At 45.9% G+C, this 24291-nt stretch overlaps 1 protein-coding gene and 1 non-coding gene across 5 annotated transcripts in view; both read left to right on the forward strand.

Moving 5' to 3' along the window:
* The window catches only part of ZDHHC14 (zDHHC palmitoyltransferase 14), a 255031-nt gene that overhangs the window by 181732 nt on the left and 49008 nt on the right, over positions 1-24291 (forward strand). For all 4 annotated transcript variants that reach the window (XM_017657073.3, XM_017657074.3, XM_037023546.2 and 1 more), the window contains 2 exons: positions 17307-17444; positions 20677-20725. In XM_017657073.3, the coding sequence (XP_017512562.1) occupies positions 17307-17444; positions 20677-20725 (187 nt within the window). The remainder of the gene's footprint in view (positions 1-17306; positions 17445-20676; positions 20726-24291) is intronic.
* Positions 1891-2019, forward strand: LOC118974059 (small nucleolar RNA SNORA40). Its single transcript, XR_005063645.1, has one exon. It is a non-coding gene; the product is annotated as a small nucleolar RNA SNORA40 (small nucleolar RNA).

The raw sequence follows: 24291 nt of genomic DNA on the forward strand, positions 1-24291 counted from the left end.
TTTGTGGCCGTATCAGCTGATCCAGCCACTCTCTGTTGGGTGTTCAGCAATGACTTCCACAAAATTCCACCTATTATTTGTAGGAGTTAGGCAGGACTAGTTATTAAATGCTGAAAACTTAGATTGTGAACAATAATCTGTGTGCTTTAGTTTTAAAAGCTTAATACCAGTTTGTACTTTTTTTTTAAAGACTGTGAAACTAACTTGGTGTGTTGGAAAAGGTTAAGTTTTATTTTCAAAAGGTTGAAAAATATTTTAAAGAAAGAAGTAATTGAAATGGAAAGATTACTTGTGAAAAAGGAAAAAGAATCATTTATTTTAAAATCTAGAGGTGTACCTATGAACATGTAATATTTCTTGATTAAAGGTGTGAAATAGATGGAAAGAATTTAAAATAGCTAATCTAAAATAGCTTTTTGGTTTTTATGATACCATCATTTATTTATATGAGGCTTTATACTTGAGGAGGTAGTTCTGTATATACATGTTATCTCACTTGCTGCTCAAAGCAGCCTGAGTATCCATTAGGGTGGAAAGTATCACCCCCCTTTGATACAGGCTCAGAATGGGGAGGAATTTGCAAACCACCAGACAGCAAGCCTGTAGCTGCTGGACATAGAAGGCAGCCTCCCAGCCTCTGTGTGAAAGTCCACCACAGACTTACAGCCAAAAGAAACTCAGCTGGGCCTGAAAGTCAGCAGCAGGCAGACAAAGCAGACTTAACATATGGGAAGTAAGAACTTCTCATCCAGCAACCAGTGTCCCCTGTGCGTGGCCCAGGGTCAGGGTACAGCGTGCAGGGAGGGAGAAGGAAGATAGATCACACACGCTCACTAGCTTTTAACAGCTTCCCTACTCCAGGATGAGTAGAGAAGGTGTCTGTCATGATCTAGCTGGGCCCATGCAAAGTCATAAGCTCAACATGCTAGTTATTCCCCCAGAATTATCATGCAGTGAACAAGATAAAATGTATGTGTATTTACTATTTTAAAAAACCTCTCATATATGCATATGAAATGGAGGTCATATTGCTCTCCTGAAATTATTGCATTGGCAGAAGTTCCTTTTACCTTGGAGGGGACTTCTCAGGGTTCCCAGGAGTCCTTTAAGATCCAAAGGCAGAGTTCAGTGAGGTGAGCTGCGTACATGGATCAGAAGGTACTAGAAAGCTGAAAGAACACAGCAACTTGAGTGGAAGTAGAGAGCCCCAAGTGTGAGAGGGAGGTCAGTGATATACCCCGATGGCCTGGACAGAGCAAGTTCCCCAAAAGCCTCAGAGTGGGTGCTCTGTCTCCACATGGACAGATAGACCGGAGACTGCAGTCCTACTGCAGAAGCACGGCTTACTCTGCAGGCCTGGCCCCCTCCAGGGACAGCGCCTGACCAGGGACTGAGACCTTGCCCCTAGGGTTTGTGTAGTGCAGGGATTCCTGACCTGGGCACTGTGGATGGAATCCAGGGGGTCCGTGACCTTGGATGGGAAAAATAACTACATCTGTACTCTCACTGACCCCCAATGAAATTTAACATTTCCTTCAATTAAGAATATCAGCAACGAGCCACGTTAGTCACCACTAGAAACCACAGACATTTTCATAGAACATGACAGTTACTGCACCTCCTATTACCATGGGCACATGTTACTACTTTAAAATTAAGGGAGTTGATAGACTGTAGCTCTTGTTATTTGGCATACTGATAAATAAGCATATTTCTACTATGTCTCAATTCTAAAAATTACTTTGAAAACACTATTATTGGTTTCTTTTGTCACTTCATGTGTTTCATGTATTTAGAAAACATTCAAGGAAGGAAGGAAGCGGTCCATAGGCTTCATGAGACTGTTGGCAGCATTCATGGGACACAGAAAAGTTAAGAATCCCTGGTGATAGCACTTGTGTGTGTTTTTGTTTATTTATGGACAAAGACTTACAGACAAGTGCAGAAAAAAATAATCCTCTTTTGCAACCCAAAACTCATTGTTCAGTGTGAGTTTTGATACAGAGAAGAAGGAACATGATACCTAATGAGGACTAAAGTAGTGTTGGGGGGCTGCTATTGATAATTAAAAAGCATAGAATGTAAAGTAAATCTCAGCTATATCAGTTTAGTGTTCTAATGTTGACATGAAACAAAAATGGCTTCTCTTTTAGGCTCATAACTTGAGAATACAGCGTCTGGACTTGAAGGTATTTACCTATTCCAATGATCTATAGTATTCTTAGGGTATGACAATTTAGGAATGAATGTGATTTGAACTTAACTCAGGGTTCGAGGGTGTCTGAAATGGAGAATGAGGCAGACCCATCACCTCTGACCCTAAATGTGGCCCTAAAGTAAACTGCTTGAAGAAATGGAACTCAGATTACAGGCGGGGAGTTTTTGAAGTATGTCCATATTCATGGAGAGCAAAGAAGCTGAGCTAAAAGAGAATTGGACTATTTTTATTAAAGATCATGCCTCACTTTGGAGAAGCAAAGGCAATCGGCAGTAGAAGGAACCACACCACACTAAGTTCTTAAAAAGTTTATTGACCTATGTTGCCTACATTACATAATAAAAACAACCCTTTACAGTTAAAAAAAAGAAAGAATCCCTGACGAAATCTACCCCTATTAATCTTCTAAAATCTAAAATCTTTGCTATTAGCAAATAGACTCCTTAGATGGCAGGTAACATCTTCTCTACACCCCACCAGGCAGTTTGTTTGCTTTTTTTCCCCAAGTAATACGCAGTAGCATTTCTTTTAAGAATGCCATTTTTTAAAGCTCTTTTTAAAAAAACAAACAAACTACCTTGGGCTCATTCTGCTTCCTTCCTCTCTTCCTCTTTTTCTCTCAACCCAAACACAGGTGTGTACAACACACACACGCACACAGTTTGCTGAGGTGGCCAGCAGGCCTGGGCCCCCACCACCCGACCTCTCCCTGGGGAGGCTGCTGTTGAGCCTGCCCCCGGATTCTTGGTGGTTTTCTGGGAGCGTTGTGTAAGCCTTCATTACAAGGCAGGGAACAGAAAGCTCGGGCAGGATGCGGTGTGTGTAGCTGGCAGGATGCGGTGTGTGTAGCTGGCCCTGCCCAGCTTGGTTCTCCCCACTTCTCTGTGTTCATTGGTTAAACATTGTTTAAAAGTTGTCGAGGATTCATTCCTTCCCCTTGTTCTTGACTTGATCCCTTTATGCCACTGAGAAATCCTGGGAGGGAAAGACCCCTGGTGTAGTTAAAGAAATTACAACCTTCCCACCAAAGATAATACAATATTGTCTTAAATTTGAAACAGAGATTGTTGCCAAGCCCCATGTGGGTTTTATGGTGGTGTGTAGCACATATCTTTCCACTGAAAGTTGGCAAAAATAAGGTAGTATTACAGACTATATCCTTGACTCTTACAAGTTAAATTCACAACAGTATTGTAATAGAGTGGTAAGCCATCTATATCACATGATAAAAGGAACCAGTTTTCTACCAAGTGGTTTGTTCCTGAAAAACCAGTGCTTATTAATGACTGATTTATGGGTTTGTTTTTCAATCCAATTAACTGAACAAAAAAAATGCATTTTTTCCATCTTTGATCATACTGAAGCTTTGCTGTGGGACAGGAAGTGTGTGTGCCTGAGATTATTATAATACTGTCCTCGGGGGAGCAGTGAGCATCTAAGCCAACCATCCTTTAGGGCTATAGACCTTACGCCACCTGTTTAAGGAGTGTCTGCTGACTGTTGATTTTCAAGCCCCATGCTGAGTAGGCACTGGGAAGACAATGGCGAATGTGATTAACATGGTCCTGCCTGCAAAGAGCTTACAGGAACACAGCCACCTGTACTACAGGGTGGTAAATGAACAGTGGGAAGCGCAAGTCATGTGGGGCACCAGGAGCCATTCCTAACCCAGAAGAAAGAGCAGCTGATGTGAGACCTGTTGTCAGGCAAAGGCAGGTGGGCCAGTAGAAAGGCAGCATGCAGAGGCCCAGCCAGGAGGAGCCGGCTAAACCTGGGGGCCCACAGGGAATGGCTGACGTGGAGACTCCAGGCAGAGAGCGCTGAAACGGGACGCCTTCCAAGCCATGCTAAGGAGTTTTGATCTTATCCAACGGGTAAGGGACAGCAGAGTGAACTTCTCAGCTGTGTGTTTCAGGAAGTGCCTTCTGTCTACATTACCAATCCAGGCTGGACCAGGCGCCAGTCTCTCCCAGACTTTCTGGCTAAAGTCATCAGCAGTTTCTTGGAGAGAAAAGAATGGGAACTCATATCCTAACGCTCTAATTTAGAACGTTTGCCTTTAACCTTGTAGGGGGTCCTCATAGTTCACTTCCCAGAGGGGGATTCAAACATTCCCAACAGAGTCCTTCATTGGCATCCTTGAGGCCCAAGGACTGACCCCAGTGCCCTTGCATATTGTTACCCATGAACAGCTGAACGATGGATCCTACTGGAGTCAAGAATCTGGACCTAGAGTGTGAGCAATCACGGAAACGCCCCCCACCTCCACCCATGAGGCTTTAGTGAGCCTTATTTTGCTCAGCAGGTCACGCATTTCACAGTCGTGTCAGTCACCACATGAGGTTCACAGCAGCCCCACAATTTGAGGCGGGGACACAGGGAGGGCTCGTGCATCCAGGTGAGAGAAGGTGGGAGAGGTTGGCCCACACTGGAGCCTGCCAGGGCCTCTCCTCAGGCTTGCCTCGCACCTTGTTCTTGGCAGGACTGGAGTCCTGGTTTTGGTCGTGTGTGGACAGAGCTGTCCCTTCAGGACAGATCTTGTTAGCCAGGCTCGCACAAGCCAGAATGCCCACATGTTCATGTTCAGCAAATGACTGTATGACTCACTGTGCCAGGAGCTGGAGTTCTCCCACCATGCCAAGCCAGCCCTTTCTCAGCGTATGGTCAGGCTCCTTGCATAGCCGATTCATAAGCAGAATGCCAGTTTATAAACGTACAATGAGAAATATAGCCATTATAAGAAGCAGAACCCTGCATGGCTTGCCCTGTGGGGCTCTCTGGATGCATGGGTCAGACACTCATGTAAGACTAGGAACTATTTCTATGTGCACTTTAGAAAAATGCATGGGTAGAGGACTGTAATAACTTAAAATAATGCATTTAAAGCAGTATTTAAAACATGATTTCTTTTTCTTATTCTGTGCACTTAGTTAAAAACTTTTTGACAAAAGAAAGACTGTGTGTAACACAGTATTTTGGAGGTGCATCCTCTGCCAACAGAAAAATCTCAACCACAGGATTTCTGGGGTCTCCAGGGCACGTTTCACCCCATCCTGGGTTAGTGCCGTGAAATTCAACCATGCTGAGAGTGCAGAGCGCACAAGGGCCTGCTTCTAAGGCAAGGGGAAATTGGACCCAAGCCAGAGGATTTTATAAAACTCACCGTGGGTTTTATTTTTATCTGAACAAGAAGTGCTCACCTCATCTCTGCTTGTAATGGTCAAACCGCAAGTCTGCTTCAAAAATACTTTTCTTCTACACCCAGAAAAACCACAAGCAATTGCTTCATGAAAGTCTTTCCGTGTGCCTCACTCTCCCCACAGGTGTGCCTTTGGGGCTCTGCTCTGATTTGTGTGTGGACCTGGCCTGGTGTCTGGGGAGTGAGTGTGCACTCATCTGTGAATCTTGCTCCCTCTTGCTGTCCTGAGGCCTTTCTCTCAAGCTCTCGTCTCCAGTGCAGACCTCTCCCCTGGGCTCCAGCTTTCCAGACATCTCCCCTTAGGGGACTCAGAGACACCCCAGGCTGAATTCCCCATGGCCCCTACCTCGCTGAATGCCAGCGCCGTTCTTTGGTTGCACACAGCACACACCTGAGAGCTGTATTTGACCCCTTCCTCTTCCTTCCTTCCCTACCCCATCACTGGGCCCTGAATGTTGCCACACTGTGTGGGTCCTAGCTCCGCCCATTCCCGGCTGCCAGCGCCATCATCTCTCACCCAACTGGGCAGGAGTCTCCCAGTGGGCACACACCACCGATCTCCTCTCCTGTCCCCTCCACCCTCTACAAGGAGAATCGGGTACGCTGCCCCCTCCGTGACGGTGCTTTCCAGAACCCCTAACCTGGCCTGTGACTCTGTGCCCTGACCTGCTCTCCAGCTTGGCTGGCCCCACACTCCTCGCCGCCTGGGCTCCAGCCCACCGGCCTCCTCCCAGTTCCAGGGACAAGACGAGGTCCTCTCTGTCAATTCCCACGGCCTGCCAGGGAGGGCTCGGGGTGGGGTTCTCAGGGGGGCATCCCTTCCTCCCCCATGGCTCTGCATGCTCTCCTTTCCAGGCGCTGCCTGGGCATCCTGATCCCTGTGGTACCTGGGGGAGGAGTGCACAGCACGAGGGCAGCCTGTGCCCATTTCCCTAGCTGACATGCCCAGCACCCGGCACCTTGCCTGACACACAGTTAACATTTGCTGAGCCAGGGAGGAAAGGGAGGCATTAAGGGAGGGGGAGAGGGAAGGAGAAAAAGGGAAGTGACTATTCCTCTGGCTGTATCTACCTTCTTTCTCCATTTTACCTTTCCCTCTTAAAAAAAAAAAAATGCATATTGCTTTTTTGTCTCAAAGACTAGGTTAGTGCTCAAAACTGGAACAAAAGAGTTTCCCTCCCCTAACCTACACTAAACAAAACTCACAGCCCCACCAAATTTCAACCTGTACAAATGAAAATTTTCAGACTCCAAGAGAAACGATTTAACAATTTTTCATTTTAAATCTGATCAGGAAACTAGAAACCGTGGTGTGGTTCTGGGAGGATGGAAAGGACCTAATTGGAAATGGTTCATAATGCAGGGAGGCCTGTTATAATGTATATACATATTTAGTCACTCAACAAATACTTGAGGACCTATCATGTGCTGACTGCAAGTGTGAAGAAGGCAGTAGCTTTCAAATTTTTTTCTCCCCTGCAACCCGGAGGAAGAAATGCATGTTACATTGGGAGTCAGCATATACAAATACTCAGATAAAGTTACATGAAGCAGTAACTACTTGACTACATGAGACACCTTGATAGTTTCTATTCTTTCTTCTTTTAATGCTGCTCATGACCAACTAAATTTAATCTCACTGACCCATTACTCAATCCAGGAGTAAACCCTAGGCCAGGCCCCTTAAGTAAAGCAGCTCCCACTCCATCTGGGCAGATGCCGGGGGTGGATCGTGCTGAGAGCAGTGCTGGCCTCCAGTGGGGTGGAGTTTCAGGGTGTGCACCTTTAGGACACGAGGATGGCACAGTCAGCAGGCTGTTAGCAGAGGCACCTGCCTGCCTGCCTCCTTAGAACAACTCAACTTGAAAGTTAGTTGTTGAAATTGGTTACTTCAGTTTCAGCAAAGTAAACCTATAGGTCAACAGTTCTTAACCTGGGGGGCTAAGAATAGGCTTCAGGAAGCTGTATGTGACTGCTGTGTGGGAGGACCAGGGGGTGGGAGGGGCATGGTTTTCATCAGATTTTCAAAGCATTGGGCAATGAAGAGTCAAGAACCTCTGTCCTAGTGGTGGGAACACTGAGTTTCTGGTATATGTTGGGAACAGTAGATGGGAGGATGGGCAGGTTAGCATGCCTGCCTCCTCCTGTGTCCACCCGCCTTGACCTTCCCCGGCAGCCTTCCTGAGGCCTGCATGCAGACGGCGCACTCCTACCTGGCCAGCTGATCTGAGCTTCGCAGCTCTAGCAAGGATCTGCTGGGATGGGGTGTTTCTTTGCCCCAAGGCTCTCCTTGGGGGATGGTATGTTAGCTCTCTGTTAAATTTAACCACTAATTACAATTCCTCACTGTACTTTACTCTTAGAAAACCTTTGTAAATCCTTTCAGACAACCCATGGAATCTCTAGCCATTGATCTGCCACAAATTAGGAAATAATATTCCCAGGCCATAAGCCTATGGCAGTTATCAGGGCGGGCTTCATGGGCATGCAGGACCCAAGGGTGGTTCACTGCTCTGCCATCACCATCTTGAAGCTCTTAATAATTTTTTAATAAGATGCCCTATATTTTTATTTTGCAGTGGGCCCTACATATTGCATAGACCTTCCTAACCATTAGACAGAATCTTTGGCCTGCCCTTTGAATGCCTTTGTTTATAAAAGTAACTAACAATCCACCGAGTAGAGCCCAGTGACTCAGTGAAGAGCTGTCATGCTTTATAGGAACAATAGCAACAAGCTAGAAAACAACGCACTGTATTTAGAGTCCAGGAAGCGTGTGCTGATTCCAGTGGGGGCTAGTATTTATGTGGTGCTTTGCGGTCTGAGTGCTTTAGAGCCGCAGTGAGTTCCAGGCTGAACCTGGGTCCCTAAAAGGCAAGCTCTTATAAATTATGTACAGAGCTTCTACTGCTGAGGCCTGCCAATGCTCTTCCTAATTTTGTGTGGCGTAGTCACAACTGACTTCAGTTCTTGAAAAGCTTTATTTAGTTATGTGATCATAGTTTTTGAGTTGGAAAGAACTGTCTATAGTATGTCCTACTGCTGAGGCCCAGATACCTGCCCACAGGTTACATTGCTAAATAGGCATTCAGGTTTAGGATTTGGGGTCCTCTAAGAATCCAATGTCCTTTCCACAGGGCACCACCAAGCTGCTGTTCTACAAGAGTGGGATACCTCACGTACTAGGAGCTGTACTTGGCACTGCTTGGGATGCGTACAGTACTCTTTACAGGCTGGTTGGAAGTCTTTCTTTTTTTTGGTGATTGTAAGGAGTGGGGCCAATTTAGGAAATGGAACATAATGAGGAAACTCAATATGTACAGCAAATAGAGGCCTATCTGCTTGAAGGGGAAAATGGTGGGTGATGGGGGGAAGGGCCTGGCAGCACAAGGGGCTCAGTTTGGAAGCACCAGCTCTGCCATCCCGTCAAGAGAGTGAGGCCCCGGCAGCAGGAGGCACCCCAGGAAGACAGGCAAGGGCCTCACAGGATGTCATTTGCTTTGGGAAACCCCTCTAGCAACTCACGGAGGACAGACTGATGGGGAGGCCCAAGAAGATTTACACCAGTTCACGAAAGATTTGATGGGGCTGGTGTGCTGCAGTGGCTGGCAGACGGGAGCAGGAGAACAGGGAACAATCCTGTGGACTGGCTGGATGTGCAGATGAGAGGCTGTGAGGGATTCTCTACCTTGAGCAATGCAGTGCATGGTGGCTCCTTGCTGAGAAGAGGAGGGTGGATGAGAGGAACCCACAGGGGAGCGTGATCAATATAGCTCTGGACCTGCTGAACGTGAGGTGTCCATGGGGCAGGTTGGTAGAAATGTGTAGCAGGCAGTTGGAAAGATGGCATGAACTGTCCCAAGGAAAATCTATCAAGGAGAAACATACAGGCCCAGTGGTGGGGCAGGGGACCAGTGACATCCAAACACACTTCAAGATAGTAGTGCAGTGCCTTGTGCCCAACGGGAATGACCAAGCTTGCAACCTCCCACCACCCCCACACCCTCTCAACCTGAATGTTTGCAATAGATCCACCACCAAACCTTGACCCAAAGGGCAAAGGGATTGTGGAACCTCAGGCATGTGCCCTCAAGTGCTAATCACATAGGCCACTGGATAAGCAGATATTTAGGGGGATGAATGTCAGTGCGGAGTGACAGCATGCTAGGAGAATTTTGGAAAATCCTACAGAGGACTTCTGAGTGCCAAGCACCCCTTCTGCCCCTCTGAGTCTGGGCTGCTTCTGTATCGAGAGTTGGGGCAGCCAGGACGTGTCCCAAGGGAGCTGGACTGAGCCACAAGAAATCTGTGACTCTAAGAGTGTTGGGCAGGAAGGGTTTTCTGGCCAATGGCCCCTTTTAGAAATGGGAAATGAGGACAATTATGAACATTAATATCAGCCTCATGAAACTGCCATCCGGGTGAATCTGCCAGAGCATATGCCGGAGAAGGATTTAAGGGGAACATTCTCCCCTCTTACTCTCCCGTCTCATATCCATCCAGGTGCTCTTGTAACATACAGGAATTAGTGGTGGTCCTGAGACTCACAGTGTATGTATAACTGTATGACTGGATGAGGTATTATATGGGAAAGACCTTAAAATGTACAGAGTACAATAGATATTTATGTTCCTTTCCTCAAGCTGTCTTATATTTTAATAGTAGTCATCAATAAGTTAGCTCTACAGCTTCAACTTAAGAAAAATGACATGTCTCAGAAGTTTTGTGAAGAGGTCTCATTCTGGATAAAATTTTTAAGAGGTTATTACTTTGGGCACGTCACAGTTTGCTTTTTAAGGGAACCCATTATCAATTCCATTGAACCACTGTGCCCTGCTCATGGACACAGCCTTAGATGACATAGATTCTTTGCTATGAGATCACAGAAGTGTGTTTACTTTGGAAAAGCATTCCCATTGGGAAAGTCATTTTCCAGCCTTGTATGTATACAGTCTGAAAGGTTTTGAAGAGCCTTAATATTGTTAGCTGTACATGTATAATTACATAATGTGTGATTGTTAGCTGTACATGTGATAACTAGGTTCTGAAACCCTCATTTTGGGGATAAATTGACTGGCTAATAACTAGACAAGAAGGAACATGTGACGCGAGAGCATGGGGAAGTGGAAGTAGTAGTTCCACGGAGCGGCCCTGGGACGTGGGCAGTTCCACGTGGCTCTGAGCTTCACTTCCTCACCTGTGAATGGGATCTGTGCTCCTCTCATAGGGTCGACATGGAGTAAGTGAATTAAATGTGAAAGCTCTGAAAGCCAGAAAGGCCTACAAATGTTTAAGCCATTCTGATGAAAGGTGGTGTCCTTACTAATTTTAAGGAGAGGTATTGTGAGGGGTGTTGATCACACAGGCTTCCTTTTCCGATTTGTAAAATTGTTCTATTCTGTAGAGAATTACGGAAATTTCCCAGACATAGCTCTGGCCCTGCCAACTCTGACAGTGTGCGGCCAATGCAGAGGGGCCTGGGTGGGTCTGGAGTGGCCTGGCCCAGGAAGTAACTCGCTGAGCAGTCAGGCGTTTGCTTATATGGAGCTTATTTCAGTTTCACAACAGAGCAAGTTACAGCTGGGGAGTTACTGAGAACCACCGAGACTGTTTTCCTGAGGATATACAAATGTGAGCTTTTATTACGGACTTCATCATAATGATGCCGAGCCCTAATCCAGTAGCTAAATCCCAGGAAGCCCGCAGACCTCGGGGTGGGTGCTGGGAGCAGCTAGGGGAGAGACAGGAATGCCATTCTCCTGGCTACTTAGAATTTACTACTTTATATGAACCCCTTCTGGATGCAAAATTTGGACAATGTAGGGTTTCCTTCTACATCTTAACAAACCAATTCACTTTTTAAAGTAGTCTCATTTCTGTTTCCTTTTTCACATCTTTCAAAAACTATTTTACTGCAAACTAAATATTTTCCTACCTTCTTCCCCACCGTCTTTAGCAAGTATTTTCTTAGCTTTTCTGTGAAGACTTTTCTTCTCTCTTCTCAACCATTTTATAGTCGTCTGTGTTTCTAATCAGTCGATCTGCCTCCCGGTGTAAGCTGCTTCCAAATGCGTGCATCTTCCGTGCCTGCTTGTGCCTCTAACTAGAAGCAGAACGTTTTCCCAACACTGGAAATGGGAGTTAAAAACCGAAGTTAAACAAGCCTAGAAAATTTGAGGAAATAGAAATGTATAAACTTGCCCATTTAGGAAGCTGAAAGCTTAGTGTCCTGCAGTCAAGCTACCTCACTTGATCATGTCCAAAGACACTCAGTGCCGTGCTAGGTGGTGGTGAGGCCGGAGGCTGGGGGGTGGGGAGGGGGCATGAGACCCTGGGGCGAGGGAGCACTTTGGATTCCACATCCCTGTCTAAGGTTATGTTAAATTGCAATGTAAAGGTTACAACAATTCTGCATTCACTGGTTGTTTTATATAGAAAACTTTCTGTTTTTTAACAAATGGAGCTAAAAGCTGCAAAACCTTGCTGTATAAGGCATTGGCAAGGGCTCAAGACCAGAGGAATCCATACAGGTACTGATAAGACAGTTGTTTTACATTTAATTTTGCAGACCAGAGGGGTCTTGGAGCTTATCTATCTAACCTTCCACACATGAAGAACATGAGTCCCCATGTAGAAGTGATATATTAGTGCTTTAAGGCCTAATTAGCCAATACAGTTAGTTAATGTGATTCTTGATTTTTGTTTCTCCATAGAAATAAACAGAAAGAACTCATTTTCAGAAAAGGAGTGAAGGGGAACCCCTAACAAGCCTTCCCTGATACATCCCTTTGCCCCAGTAAATGTGTTTGTGAGCACCTTTGTCTAGTATGTACATCTCCATAAGGAGTCTCTGCTTCTTCTGATTTTCATTTGGCAGAGATGAGGCCGATCAAAGAGTACTTTTTGACTGAGGGTTGTCATCCCCAGACCAAAAGAGGACCTAGGGGCTGCAGTCACAACTGCCAGGCCTGGCGTGACAGCGTTCCATTCCTGCTGACCTGCTTGGGGCTGCGGACACCCAGGTGGGCAGCTCCAGGAGGGAAGGGCCAGGTCCTCAGGCCCGCCTGGCTCAGTGACCAGCAGAGAACTAGCACACAAGGCAGTAACGCAGTAACACCTGGGTTCCAGTACCACCTCCTCCGTATGCACTTTCCTCATCTGTAAAATGGGCGAAGTAGCCTCACCCATTCCCAGGTGGTCTGAGAATTAAATGATGCAGTTCACATGGCATACTTAGCACAGTGCCTGGCACAGAGCCGGGGGGCCCCTGAAGGGTGGATGGAAGGGAGAGGAGAGGGAGGGAGAGCGAACGAGGGAGGTGACTTTCCAGAAATCTGATCAGTTGTTGAACACAGCAGCGGAGCTCTTTCACTTGGACCTTACCAAAGGTTTAGGACCGCGTGAATCACTTGGTGTCTGGAAATTCTGTGGGGAGCAGAAGGACCAGGTGACAACATGTACCGCTGTGCATCAACATTCATCCCTCTAAAAAATGAAGGATGCCTCACAGGGCAAGATTTTTCTAATTTTGGAGGTAAAAAAAGTCCTAGGTTTAAAGAAAAAGCAATTTCCCTTACGTACCTTTAAAAACATTTAATCTGATCTAAGTGTAATTAACATTTAAATTAGAAGTTTTAAATTTCAATTGTATTCTTACATCTACTATTTCACATTATCTTTAAGGCACTCTGGGATAGAAGCTGGCCTTATTAAATCCCTTCTGACCCAGCCAAGGCACAGCCACCCAGAGCCCAGGACCACTGTATGGAAAATGCGGAATTTTCAGGGCCATCAGTACCTGGCTTGAAGATACGACTTTTAATTATCTCTGGATCCCACTCTTAAGGGCCTTTATTACAATATGAAATCTGGGAGATTTCTTTGGCAGCCTCAGATACAACTGCTGCAATACTTTTCCCTGCATATTGCATGGATTTTTCTGCTCCTGTGCAATGTTAATACTTCATTTCTCCTCACTTTTAAGGCCTCTTCTCCATATTGCATCTCTTCCGGAAGTTAAATCTTCCTCTAATCAGAGGAACAGTTCAGCTGCTCAGCTGAGGCAGGATGCCTGGTGGGCAGGGCGCCTCCCCTCCCAGGTGGTCCCTGAGCTGTGAAGGTGGGCAGAGCGCCTGCCTCACCAGGCTACTGGCAGTGATGAGCGAAATGATGATGTACAGGGCACTCGGGGAATTGTAATTTTAATCATCATTAATATTATTATCTTCATTATTATTTAGAGTTTTGGGTTAACGAAATAGGACCGTAACTCCTTTTCCCAAACTGTGTTCTGGCTGTCCATTGTCAGGGACCTTCTTTCCCACTTAGGATCTGAGGGCAGGTGACGTTTTGAAGGTGACAAGTTCCCATGGTAGAGGCCACTTCTTCTGGCGGGACCCAAACTTCAGAATCAAGGGTGTGACAATGACACCAAAGGGTTTTCTTAAAGAACCTCCCGTCGCACACACCCTCGGTACATGGGACGCCCATCCAGTTTTTCCACGTGGAAACTAACCTCTAGTAATAGTTTTTTGAAACTTCTTAGATGTTGTGGTTGCCCTGCCAGCTATTGGGACCCCTTCCTCCCCCAGATGTTCCCCTTCCAGCCAATTACGGCTGCATCAGGTCCCTGGGAGCCACGTCACGTGTCAGCTGTGGCCACTCACTCTTGTCCCAGCTCAGCTTGTGCCCAGTGCCCGTCTGCCCTTCTTCCCTGGAAACCACCCCTTTCAGAACGACCCAGGCAGCGCCTCAGCTTCCTCCCCTCTCTGACCACAGCCAGAGTGTTCAGAGCCTTGGTGGGCTGGACGGCTTGTCCCATTTTTATCCTTGACCCAAAAAGGGGCAGTGTTGTATGCTGCCAACATCAGTGAGAGAATGGACTGATTTAGACGCTAAATTAGGTTTTCCTCTGTGAAGGCTCCATTGCGCGCATCTGAGGAATATTTTCAGGTCTGAAAAGTGTCCTCACCAAGTAAGAAAAGGAACTCCTCAAAGCCATAGAGTGTATGTTGTTTTTCTTCTTAGTAGTCCTAGCACTTGAGACCGTACTGGAAAAATACTCGGTAAGTGGAAAATAATAAAATCAGTGTGGCATTCGTGGTCAAGAGTCCTGGAGGCAGATCAAGCTGCAGCCCCGTCCCAGCCCTGCGACTCATTAACTGTGTGATATCGGGCAACGTACTTGCTCGTGGGATGTCCTTTTGGTAGTATGAGGGTTTATGCAGTCATTTGACAAATTTTTATTAAAGGTTTAGCATAGAGTTGGCAAACAGAAGCAAGTAGAACATAAGTAAGATGACTTGGGGTGAACATGGAGACAGCTGTGAGGTACTGAAGGCAATGGGCAGTGTGTCACCAGTGTGTAGCTGGCGTCTGAACCTTGGCATGAAAAGAGAGTGCCCAGTGAGAGAGGGTCAGTGGAGAAGGGAAGAGGCTCTGGCTGAGGCCTGGGCACAGCACACTGCAGAGAGGCCAGCTGAGGCAGGTGGTGAACCAAGGCACTGGCAAGGCTGCTATTAAAAAGGTGGCCCTGGATGTAGAGATGCCCATGGAGGCCTTTAGGTTCATTGACTGTATTCAACAAACACAAAAGAGGACATGGAAAACATTAAATAAAAGAATCTCTCAGTGAATCTACAATTTTAGTGGGATTTTTATCAGCCAAGAAAAAGTTTTCAATAAGACATTTCCAAATGGAAACTGCTTTCTGCACAGGACAGCCAGAGAGCCAGGCCTTCACCCCCATTGCTGAGCCATCGCTGATCTCCCCAGAGGCCTCCGAGCCCCGTAACCAAGGGCGCATGCACACCATCTACTGCAGTCACCTCTGGATGCTCTGCCTCCCTCAGGAAAGCAGTCTCACAGTGTAGCTAGTATTACACTTTCTAGGTTAAAAATACAACTGCCGCTTGCCCCATAGGAATGCTCTGTGGTGGATACAGAGACCTTGCACCTTGCATGGGCTCTCCACTAGGTTAACTTGGCCTCCCAAGCCCTAAAGCCTTCTTTGCCGGTTGGCAACTCACTTCAGTGAAGAGACTTGATCCATCACATAGCTGGGGTTTGGCCATCAGCTTTCACAGCTAGAATCAGAGGCTCCGGCCTAACGTGCTTCTGTGTCCCCACTGCTGATTCCCATTTTCTATGCTTATATAGAAGAAAAGAGTCTTCTCAGAATGACAGTCTCAAAGTCAGGAAAATCTGGCCCACTCGGATCTCTGCTTTGTGCATGTCTGCGTAGACCTCTCGCTGGACAGCCCGTGTACACCAATGTCTGGGGGAAGTAAAGTTGTTTTTCCACAGGAGTGAACCTGTCCAGCTGTGCAGGGTTGTCAGCACGTATTAGGACATAATGTGGAGCACTGATAACCGTTACCTTCCTTCCAGTGTCATCTTATAGGCCATCAGGTTGTCACCCGCCAGTGAGCTCCGAAACTTCTCTTTGGGTCCTCAGCTCAGACTGGCTGTTACCTGTTCATTTAACTTGCAGACAAGGATGGGCTTTACCATCTCCAGGTGTCCTTGTGCCCTTTCCAAGAAGCAAGCTTGCACTAGATATAAATATGAGATGAGTGCTTTAGATTAGGTGGCCAGAAAGAAATGACACACTGCCTTGCATAATTTTATAATGCTGTGTTAACACAGTCACGCCTCATATAGCCTTCTCTGAAGGTCTGCAAAGCACACATAGGTATTTCAAATTGGGTAGAGGCTAAGCTGAGAAAAGGCCCCAGGCAAAAAGCTAAGCCTCTGACGGGAGTGGGTGTGTTAGTTGGGCACTCTGAATCGAAGAGCAGGTGAATAGTACAAGAAGAGAAGCCTTTTGCCATTACTTGCAGGGGCAAGATCAAACCACAAACAGATCCCCAAGATAAGAAGATGAGGGTTTGTGCTCAGGGCACCACAGGGGATAGGAGAACGCCTGATCCCGGTGTGCTGTCACTCACAAGGTGGTAGAGGTGGCAGGGGCATTGGGAAGATGGGCCTCAAGTTCTAGTTCCACTGCTTTTGAGCTGAATGGCCCCATGCAAGCAGTCTCCTTTCTCCCTGAGCCTCAGTTTGCTCATCTGTAAAATAGGGCAACATCATCATTTTTCTCATAGAAAAATTTCAAGGCCAAATATACTAATATGACCTGTGTTGACAAACTATAAAAACATCATGTACTTTTAAAAAAATACTTTCTCAGACATTATTTAGCACCACAAGAACTCTATAAAGTATCCTTGTGTTGCAGGTAAGGAAGCTGAGAACTGTGGACTGAAAGACCTGGTGTATTACATTGTACTTGAAGATCATAGTTCACTTTAAAAAATGACAACAACTCTCCTACAACTATTGAAATAGCAGACGTATTTCTTAGGAAGACAGTTGAAACTAGGAAGGGAGAACAGGGGATTATCCCTCTCTCCTGTCCCAGGCCCCTTGTGACTTGGCCACCTGCCGTGAGAGGTCGTCACTCAATTCCACATGCCCATGAGAGGCAGAGCCCCCCACAGGCCTGCCCAGCACCCCACATCAGAAAGTGCAGCTACCACCTTAAGGGAAGAATGTCTGTCAACCAAAGAAGTCAACCAAAGAAGTCACCTTTTCAAAAAAGGGAAATTTTTGCTAGTCTAATTGTAATGATAAGAACATTTTTTTGCCATTTGATAAGAATGCATATGCTTTATTTTTTCAAAACAATTTTTTAAATTCAGTTTAAAGAATAATTACATTCTTGAAATGTCTTCATGTTAAGCCTTTCTGTGAGTGGTGAATTTGGAAATGTGTAGTCTAATATCATTTTGTTATATTATTGGAGTGTCGGGGTGGGGGGATGGGCTCCCTAAAGTGAAAAAACATCTTATTAATTGATTTCCCTATTTTTTCTGCCTCTCATTTCAGAACGGTTTGATCACCACTGTCCCTGGGTAGGCAACTGTGTGGGGAAAAGAAACTACAGATTTTTTTATATGTTTATTTTATCTCTGTCTTTTCTGACAGTCTTTATATTTGCATTCGTTATCACCCACGTCATTCTTCGTAAGTATGCTGGCGAAATCAGATTTCGTATGTAACCATTTGCCTGACTTTGGTTTTCTGATTTAATTTTGATTTAATATTTTGATCATTCCTGGCTCTTTCTTCTCTTTCCCCTCTCCACCCCCTCCCTCCAGCCTGCCCCTTTCCTTTCCTGCCATGCTTCCAACCCCTCCACCCCCCCACCCCCACCTTCTTTCCCCACTCCCCGCCTATCCACAACAGCTGCCAGGACCACCCCAGACAAGGCTCTCTCATGACACTTCTCCTTGATACACTGGACCCTATTCCAGCCTCGGCGGTTTGCCTTTTATCTTTTGCCAAAGGCTCTCCTGGAAGAACCATCCCTACATTGTGCACAAAGGATAATGTGCTACAGTGATAACAATCCAATGGCAGAACTTTTCACTTAAGCAAGAATGGTCACCTGTCCTAGAAGAAAATGTCTGGGAATAAAGATAGGGTTTTCTTACACACAAATCTGTATATGTTAGAGACATACGTTCAATAAGATGTGCAATTATCTGCTAGAATATTAGTAAATCCCTGGCTTATGAAGGAAGCCACTTTATTAAAAATGAGATTCAGATATAAATTATTTTAATATATATTTGCCTAAGCAACTGGCATTTTTCATTCCCCATTCTGAAGGTCGTAACTTTGAATTCCTTTCATCTCTTGGTCACTCACTTCCCCACAATAGGCAATGATGAGAAGGAAGTTAATTGGGTTTGAACTATAAATTTAAGCCTCTAAACTTCCATTATAGGGCCATTAGCAGCTTTAAAGACCAGCAGTGCCTCTTGTCCACATTCCTGAAGTACAGCAACCCATTAGCAAGTACAGAGCCTCATTCTGGAATGTTTCTGGAAATATCTGAACACATGCCTCACTTTCTCTCCAGGAAGCAGTGCTAAAACCACAAATGGAGTGCTGAAGCTCCTTTAGAAACGCACATTCTCCTCCCCTCTCTTTTGGTGAGGTTTGCACCCGGCCAGGCAAGTGGGTAGTATGGATAGTCTCACATTAGTGTCTTTTAAATATTGGTCAAATTGAGTCATTAAATGGGCTATCCTATTTTCATAGGCATTTTAAATCCTAGTTCCCATTCTTTCTGGCTGAAATCCTTTCATCTGAATGTGACACAGATTTGTAATGTGTTTGAGAGCCATGACTTGGAGGGACAGCAAGAAGAGGTTGGAGACCTTGCCACGCTGCCCGGGGAAGAGGCCGATGGTGGCACTGATGAAGCACCTTTTCTCTCTATTTACAGAGTCAAAAAAAGGCAAAAATGTAGCCAAGGTCCTATCTGTGTCTTAATTCACAAAGATGTAGAGAGAAGAAGCAATTCTTTTACACAACCCAAGAAGAAATAAGTACAGATATTCCAGCATATCTGTGACACCAAAAATAGTATTTAAACATTGAGTTAACATTTAATTTATATATTATCAAGTTGCATATATGACATTGCCCCTGCATTCTGGATATCAAGAGCCAGTTTTCATTTGCTGAACTACACACATAAACACTGGGAACACACACACACTCACATACGACACACACACACACACACACCGTGAAGCTGGCTGCCTACCACCAAAATGGTTGAGCTGTAATGTACATTTCATTTTCACCTCCTCTAAAGTCTTTCTCATCCTGGCATCAGCAAAATGGAGTTTGCTATAGTTAAACTTTTGTTTTGTTAATCCAGTCTTCTACCAAAAAAGTCTGGAGTTTATCAGCCTTGCAAGTTATCCAATTATTTTAGACAAAAGCAAATCAAGATCTTCCTCCTCTGGCTCTGAACCCCCTGAGAACTGCCTGAAACAGCCCACCCCACCCCACTTGGTAGGGCCCTTGATGCTTTGGGGCAGGGCAGAGGCTTTTCCACAGTCCCCATGAATCCTTGAGATTCTGAAAGTGTTGGCAAAGGCAGACAAATGGCTGTCTGAGGGCCACTGGGGAATGGCCACCTGAGTTTCTGGAAACTATGCAGAAAGTGGGCTCTGAGGGGACAGCATGACTGGGAAGGGCAGCCAGGTAGAGAAGCCTGTTACTGCAAAGATCCCTGGGAAGATGACATCTGGAATTCCTTCTAGAAGAACAGTTAGGAAAAGCCCGTCGATCTGGGTGCAGCAGGGAAGCAGACCATTCTTTCAGGGCCCTCATCCTGCTGCAGGGTGGTGTTTGCTGAGGTCTACTGTGGTCCACTTGCTGGTTTGGACCTACTGACCTCATGAAGAAAGCCTTAAGCTTTCCTTATTAGTTCTCCACCGGTTGGCATCCTGGCGCCTCAGTGGTGGCCGGGGGGCACAGAGGGAATGGGAACTCAAGGACAAAGATGGCGCCAACCCACTCCCAGCCTACCCATAGCCGGGTGCAGTTTCCCGCTACACAGAGGGGCCTGGGGCCCTGCCTCAAGCTCCCACATTGCAGCCACACCAGCATCACACACAGCAGAGGTGCACCAGCGCCCGGCCTGGCCTCTCAGCTCTCCCTGTTCATCTCGTCGCTACCCCAGGGCCAGATTATGTCCCCAAAACACATGGCTTCGTGCAGCACACGGGGAACAGACATGACCACCTCAAGATGGGGGCACCAAGAGCTCCTCACTGTGGGCATTTGTTTTCAGAAACCGTAATGTGTATACATGAAATAAAAATTGCTTATCAGATGCATCTTTACTTAAGCCCCTAAAGAATTATTTTCTTGAACAGACTGTTTGTATTAAAATGGCTTAAACTCAAAAGGAGTCAGTAATAAACTTCAGCTTTATGAGTTTGTTTACTCTGGGTCCAGAGAAAAACGTCTTTTATATGTAGCATAGTTTATAGGACATCCAGGGTCAAAAGTTAACAAACTTTAGGAAACAGTCTTTCATAAAAGAAGAGAAAAAAATAACATACAGTATTCTGTTTTCTTATTAAAATGGAGAAAACAAAGAAGTAATCAGAACTATAATTTATGGGAAAGTATGCCGATCCATCTGCTTTTATGGAAAAATCCTGCAGATGTTGGATGTTGTTATGAATCTGCTATTTTCTTGTTGAACAACTTTAGTGGAATCTCAATCTCTGATCATACACTGGGTGCTGTAACACATACAAAATCTAATTATTGAATTGATCTTTAGACACCTGTTGTTTTTATGTAGATGTCAGAGCTTCTGGCATGAAGAATGTTTTCATAGAGGTAAATGTTTGGTGCTAAATTTTGTCTTTTATTCCCACAGGTTCACAGCAAACAGGATTCCTAAATGCCCTGAAGGACAGTCCTGCAAGATATCCTTTCTGGTGGCCCTGCCTCTGTACAGTGCTAACGTGTTAAGTATTGGACAGACCTTCTGCTCAGTTACCTGTTCTCTTACCTTGGCTTTTCTTCCCAGAAATCATATTCTGTTTTGTTCTGTAAGGCATCCAAAGAGCATCCTAGTGTTCACTTGACCGAGTAATAGCGTCTGAAAACTTGAACCTTGAAGTGACTCCTTTATCCTTATTTAAATTGAAGTGCTCTTTAGAAAACCAAGTGTGAATTCTTCCCCAGCCCCAGAAACCCAAATTGATTTGTGTTAAATCTGGTTCATTTGGGAAGAAGTAGGGCTTCTAGTGCCAACTGACTTCATTTTGATCAGCAGGTGGTCCTAACGGAGTGTTTACGGATGCCCTGGTGGGGCCCCCTCCTTGGTGCAGTCAGCACACGGGAATCCTCTGGCCCTCTATGGGTTCTGTTTGGGGGTGCAGTTGGCATGCCTTCAGAACAGGTAACTGTATTATTGCCAGGACAGAACACCTTTTCACAGCCCTGAATAGACTAAAAATGGTCAATCTCAAATACTGGATTAATCCCATCTTGTCAATCAGTATACATAGACTACTTGTACCATGTATTCTGAACTTGAAAGAAAAATGTTCACCTGTTAAATGCTTGAATGGGCTCCCACGCCCTCCCCTAGGTTTCCCTCTAATTGGTGCAGTTGGCCAGCCAGCCCCTCTGACCTGGTCCATCTGGGACCTCGCTCTCCTTTTCTTCAAATAACCAGGTAGACCGAGCTTGAACTTCCATCACTCCCAGGAGTAATCTGTTTCTCACAGAGAATTCTTAAATAATGAAGAACTTTACTAAGCTGTACATATCAGGCACATCAGTTAGTTATTAAATTGGCCCATGTCCCTGGGACCTGCTGTGTATGCGTACATGCGTGCATGTGTGTGTGTGTGATGTGGTCATATATATTATATACGTCTATATATTACATAACATGAAAGTGTCTCCTTTGTGGTGCCTCTGTGTTTCTGGGAAGCTCAGAATGCTGGTTGCCAGTACAGATTTTATAGTCAGCCAAGAAGGGGACAGGGACACATGGAAGACATACCCAGACTTGGTGAATACATTTCGCAGGTACGTCCTGTCTTCTGTGAGTGATCTGGAAAGCTAGAGTTAGCCAGAAGGTGCCAGAAGAGAAGGTGGGCCTGGCAATGGAAGCCTCAGTCTCTGTGGCAGCTAAGAACAGGTCCCGCGGGCAATGTCAGCCTTCGCCTCTGCTCCCAGCCCTGCCGGGGTGGCCGTCGCCACCATCACTGTGAGCACCCTTCTATTTTCATGGCACATTGCTTCGGCATACCTTTCAGCCAAACCTTGCCTTTTCTTCTCCCAAGAAGAGGCTTGTCTAAGTCTTTCAGGAAATCAATTACATCACAAAAACATACTGGTGGTGGTAAGTTTTATAAATGCCCCTCAGAACCAGAACTGAGGTCTGGGCTGCCAGCTGGAATGCTCTCTGAAGCCTCAGGAGCGCGGCAGCCTCAGCCAGCGCCCCACCTCTGTTCCTGGCACCTGTACCTTTCCTGAGACCGTGTGCCTGCACAGGACACCCGTGCAGGGGCCTCTCCCAGCGGGTAGGGGAGGCGAAAGGCTGGCCTGAGGCAGGGGGTTTCAGCTGCTCTGTCCCAGTGGCTGCAGGCTACCTCAGCTACTGCTGTTCCGTATGGCTCTCCAGGGCTCCCCGTGGGCAAGACTCCCCCCAGTGCAGAGAGGAGCTGTGTGTGGCGGGGTTTGTCACTGCCTTGTCTTCATGAGGGTTTTTTTTGCTGCCACTACCTAGAGGCTGCTCATGATTTCCACTACCGACAGCCCACTCTGTGGGTCTGATTATATCATAATCCCAGGAGTCCAGCTTGCAAGTCCTGGACTGGGGCAAAAGTGTTTTCTTTCCTGCTCCACCACAGTTGAGTATGAGGTCAGGGTTCATTTCTTTTAATCCTTCTGCATCTCAGTTTTTTGCCCTGCAACAGTCTACCATTCTGTACTTGACAATGTTCTACTGACAAAATCAATCTCATGGCATGTAAGTGAGAACCCTCAGTGCCAAATACTGCTTCCGTGCCTGGTGGGAGTGACTTCAGAGGCCTCTTTTTGTGACAGTGTATGCAGTGGGCAGGCTCTGTCAGACCTTCTTTTAGAGCACACATGTCTGCTCATTCTCATGTTTGGCTGTGCTCACAGCCTGTATAATCAAGAGCATTGTGTTCTCCAGTAAGGGCAACAGACAAATGCTGCTCACGGAGAGAGTGACAGTGTATCTGAAGTGGCGTGCTGACTGTGCTAGAGAAACTAGAGGAGGAAACACAGAAAGGCTCTTATTTGGTTCAGAATAAATTTTAGCTTATTTTTCCTTAAAATATCATTCTCAGGGTCTCCCCATGGCCAGGTTTTTGAAAACTCGTGTAAGTGTCAGCCTCTGCCTTTGCAAACAGCATTGCCAAACCTAGGTGCTGACATGTCCCCCTTGGCGGGTGTTACCCAGGCCTGTCCTCCACCTTCAGGAGCTTGGCAGCCACATGGCCCAGTCGGATGAGGTGGTGGGCACAGCCTGTTCTGACAGCTGGGCAAGCCCCTAAGAGCACTGAGACGTGGTGGCAGGATGTGCTGGCCCCTCAAGCCCAGGGCCCTTTGCAGCCCTGCTCCAGCCCGTGCCGGGTGCCTTTGGAGACTTAGAGCAACATAAATGTATAATCACACAGTTCTGTGGGTTGGAAATCCATGAGGCTCAGCTGGTTTCTGCTGCAGGTCCCACAGTGCTGAAATCAAGGTCTTACCGGAAGGCTCTGGAGAGAATCGTGTCCCCGGCTCATGCAGGTGGTTGTCCAGGTTCACGGGTATAGGACCGAGGTCCCCTTTTTCATTGCTCAGTTCCCTGACTCATGACTCCTTTCCTCTTCAAAGCTATCAGCAGTGAGTCTAGTCCCCTTCACACTTTGAATCTCCTCTGTCTCTCTGACCTCAGCCAGAAGGCTGTGCTTTTAAGTTTTGTTTTTATTTTTTTAATGTACATCTTGATGCATTTTGACATGTGTTTACTCTCATGTAACCATTGCCCAGATCAACATATCAAACATTCTCACTAATTTTTCTGCTTCACCTATGTCACCCATCTTCCCACCCACTCTCCCCATGTCAACCACTGCTCCGTTCTCTGTGTCTGTGAGTCCATTTCAGTTTGTTTGTTCATTTGTTTTGTTTTTAAGATTCCACATATAAATGAAATCATATGGAATTTGTCTTTCTCTGACTTACTTCACTTAGCAAAATACCCTCTGGGTCTATCCATGTTGTCGCAAATGGCTTCCTTTTCTATGGCTGAGTAGTAGTACATTGCATATATATATTGTGCCATATTTTTTTATCCATTCATTGATGGACAGTTTGGTTGCTTCTGTATTTTGGCTGTTGTAAATAATGCTGTGATAAACTTAGGGGTGCATATATATCTTTTCCTATTAGTGATTTTGTTTTCTTCATGTGAATTTCCAGAAGTGGAATTGGATCATATGGTATTTCTAGTTCAGTT

Source organism: Manis javanica, chromosome 13 (assembly GCF_040802235.1).
Source record: "Manis javanica isolate MJ-LG chromosome 13, MJ_LKY, whole genome shotgun sequence".
Taxonomy (NCBI): domain Eukaryota; kingdom Metazoa; phylum Chordata; class Mammalia; order Pholidota; family Manidae; genus Manis; species Manis javanica.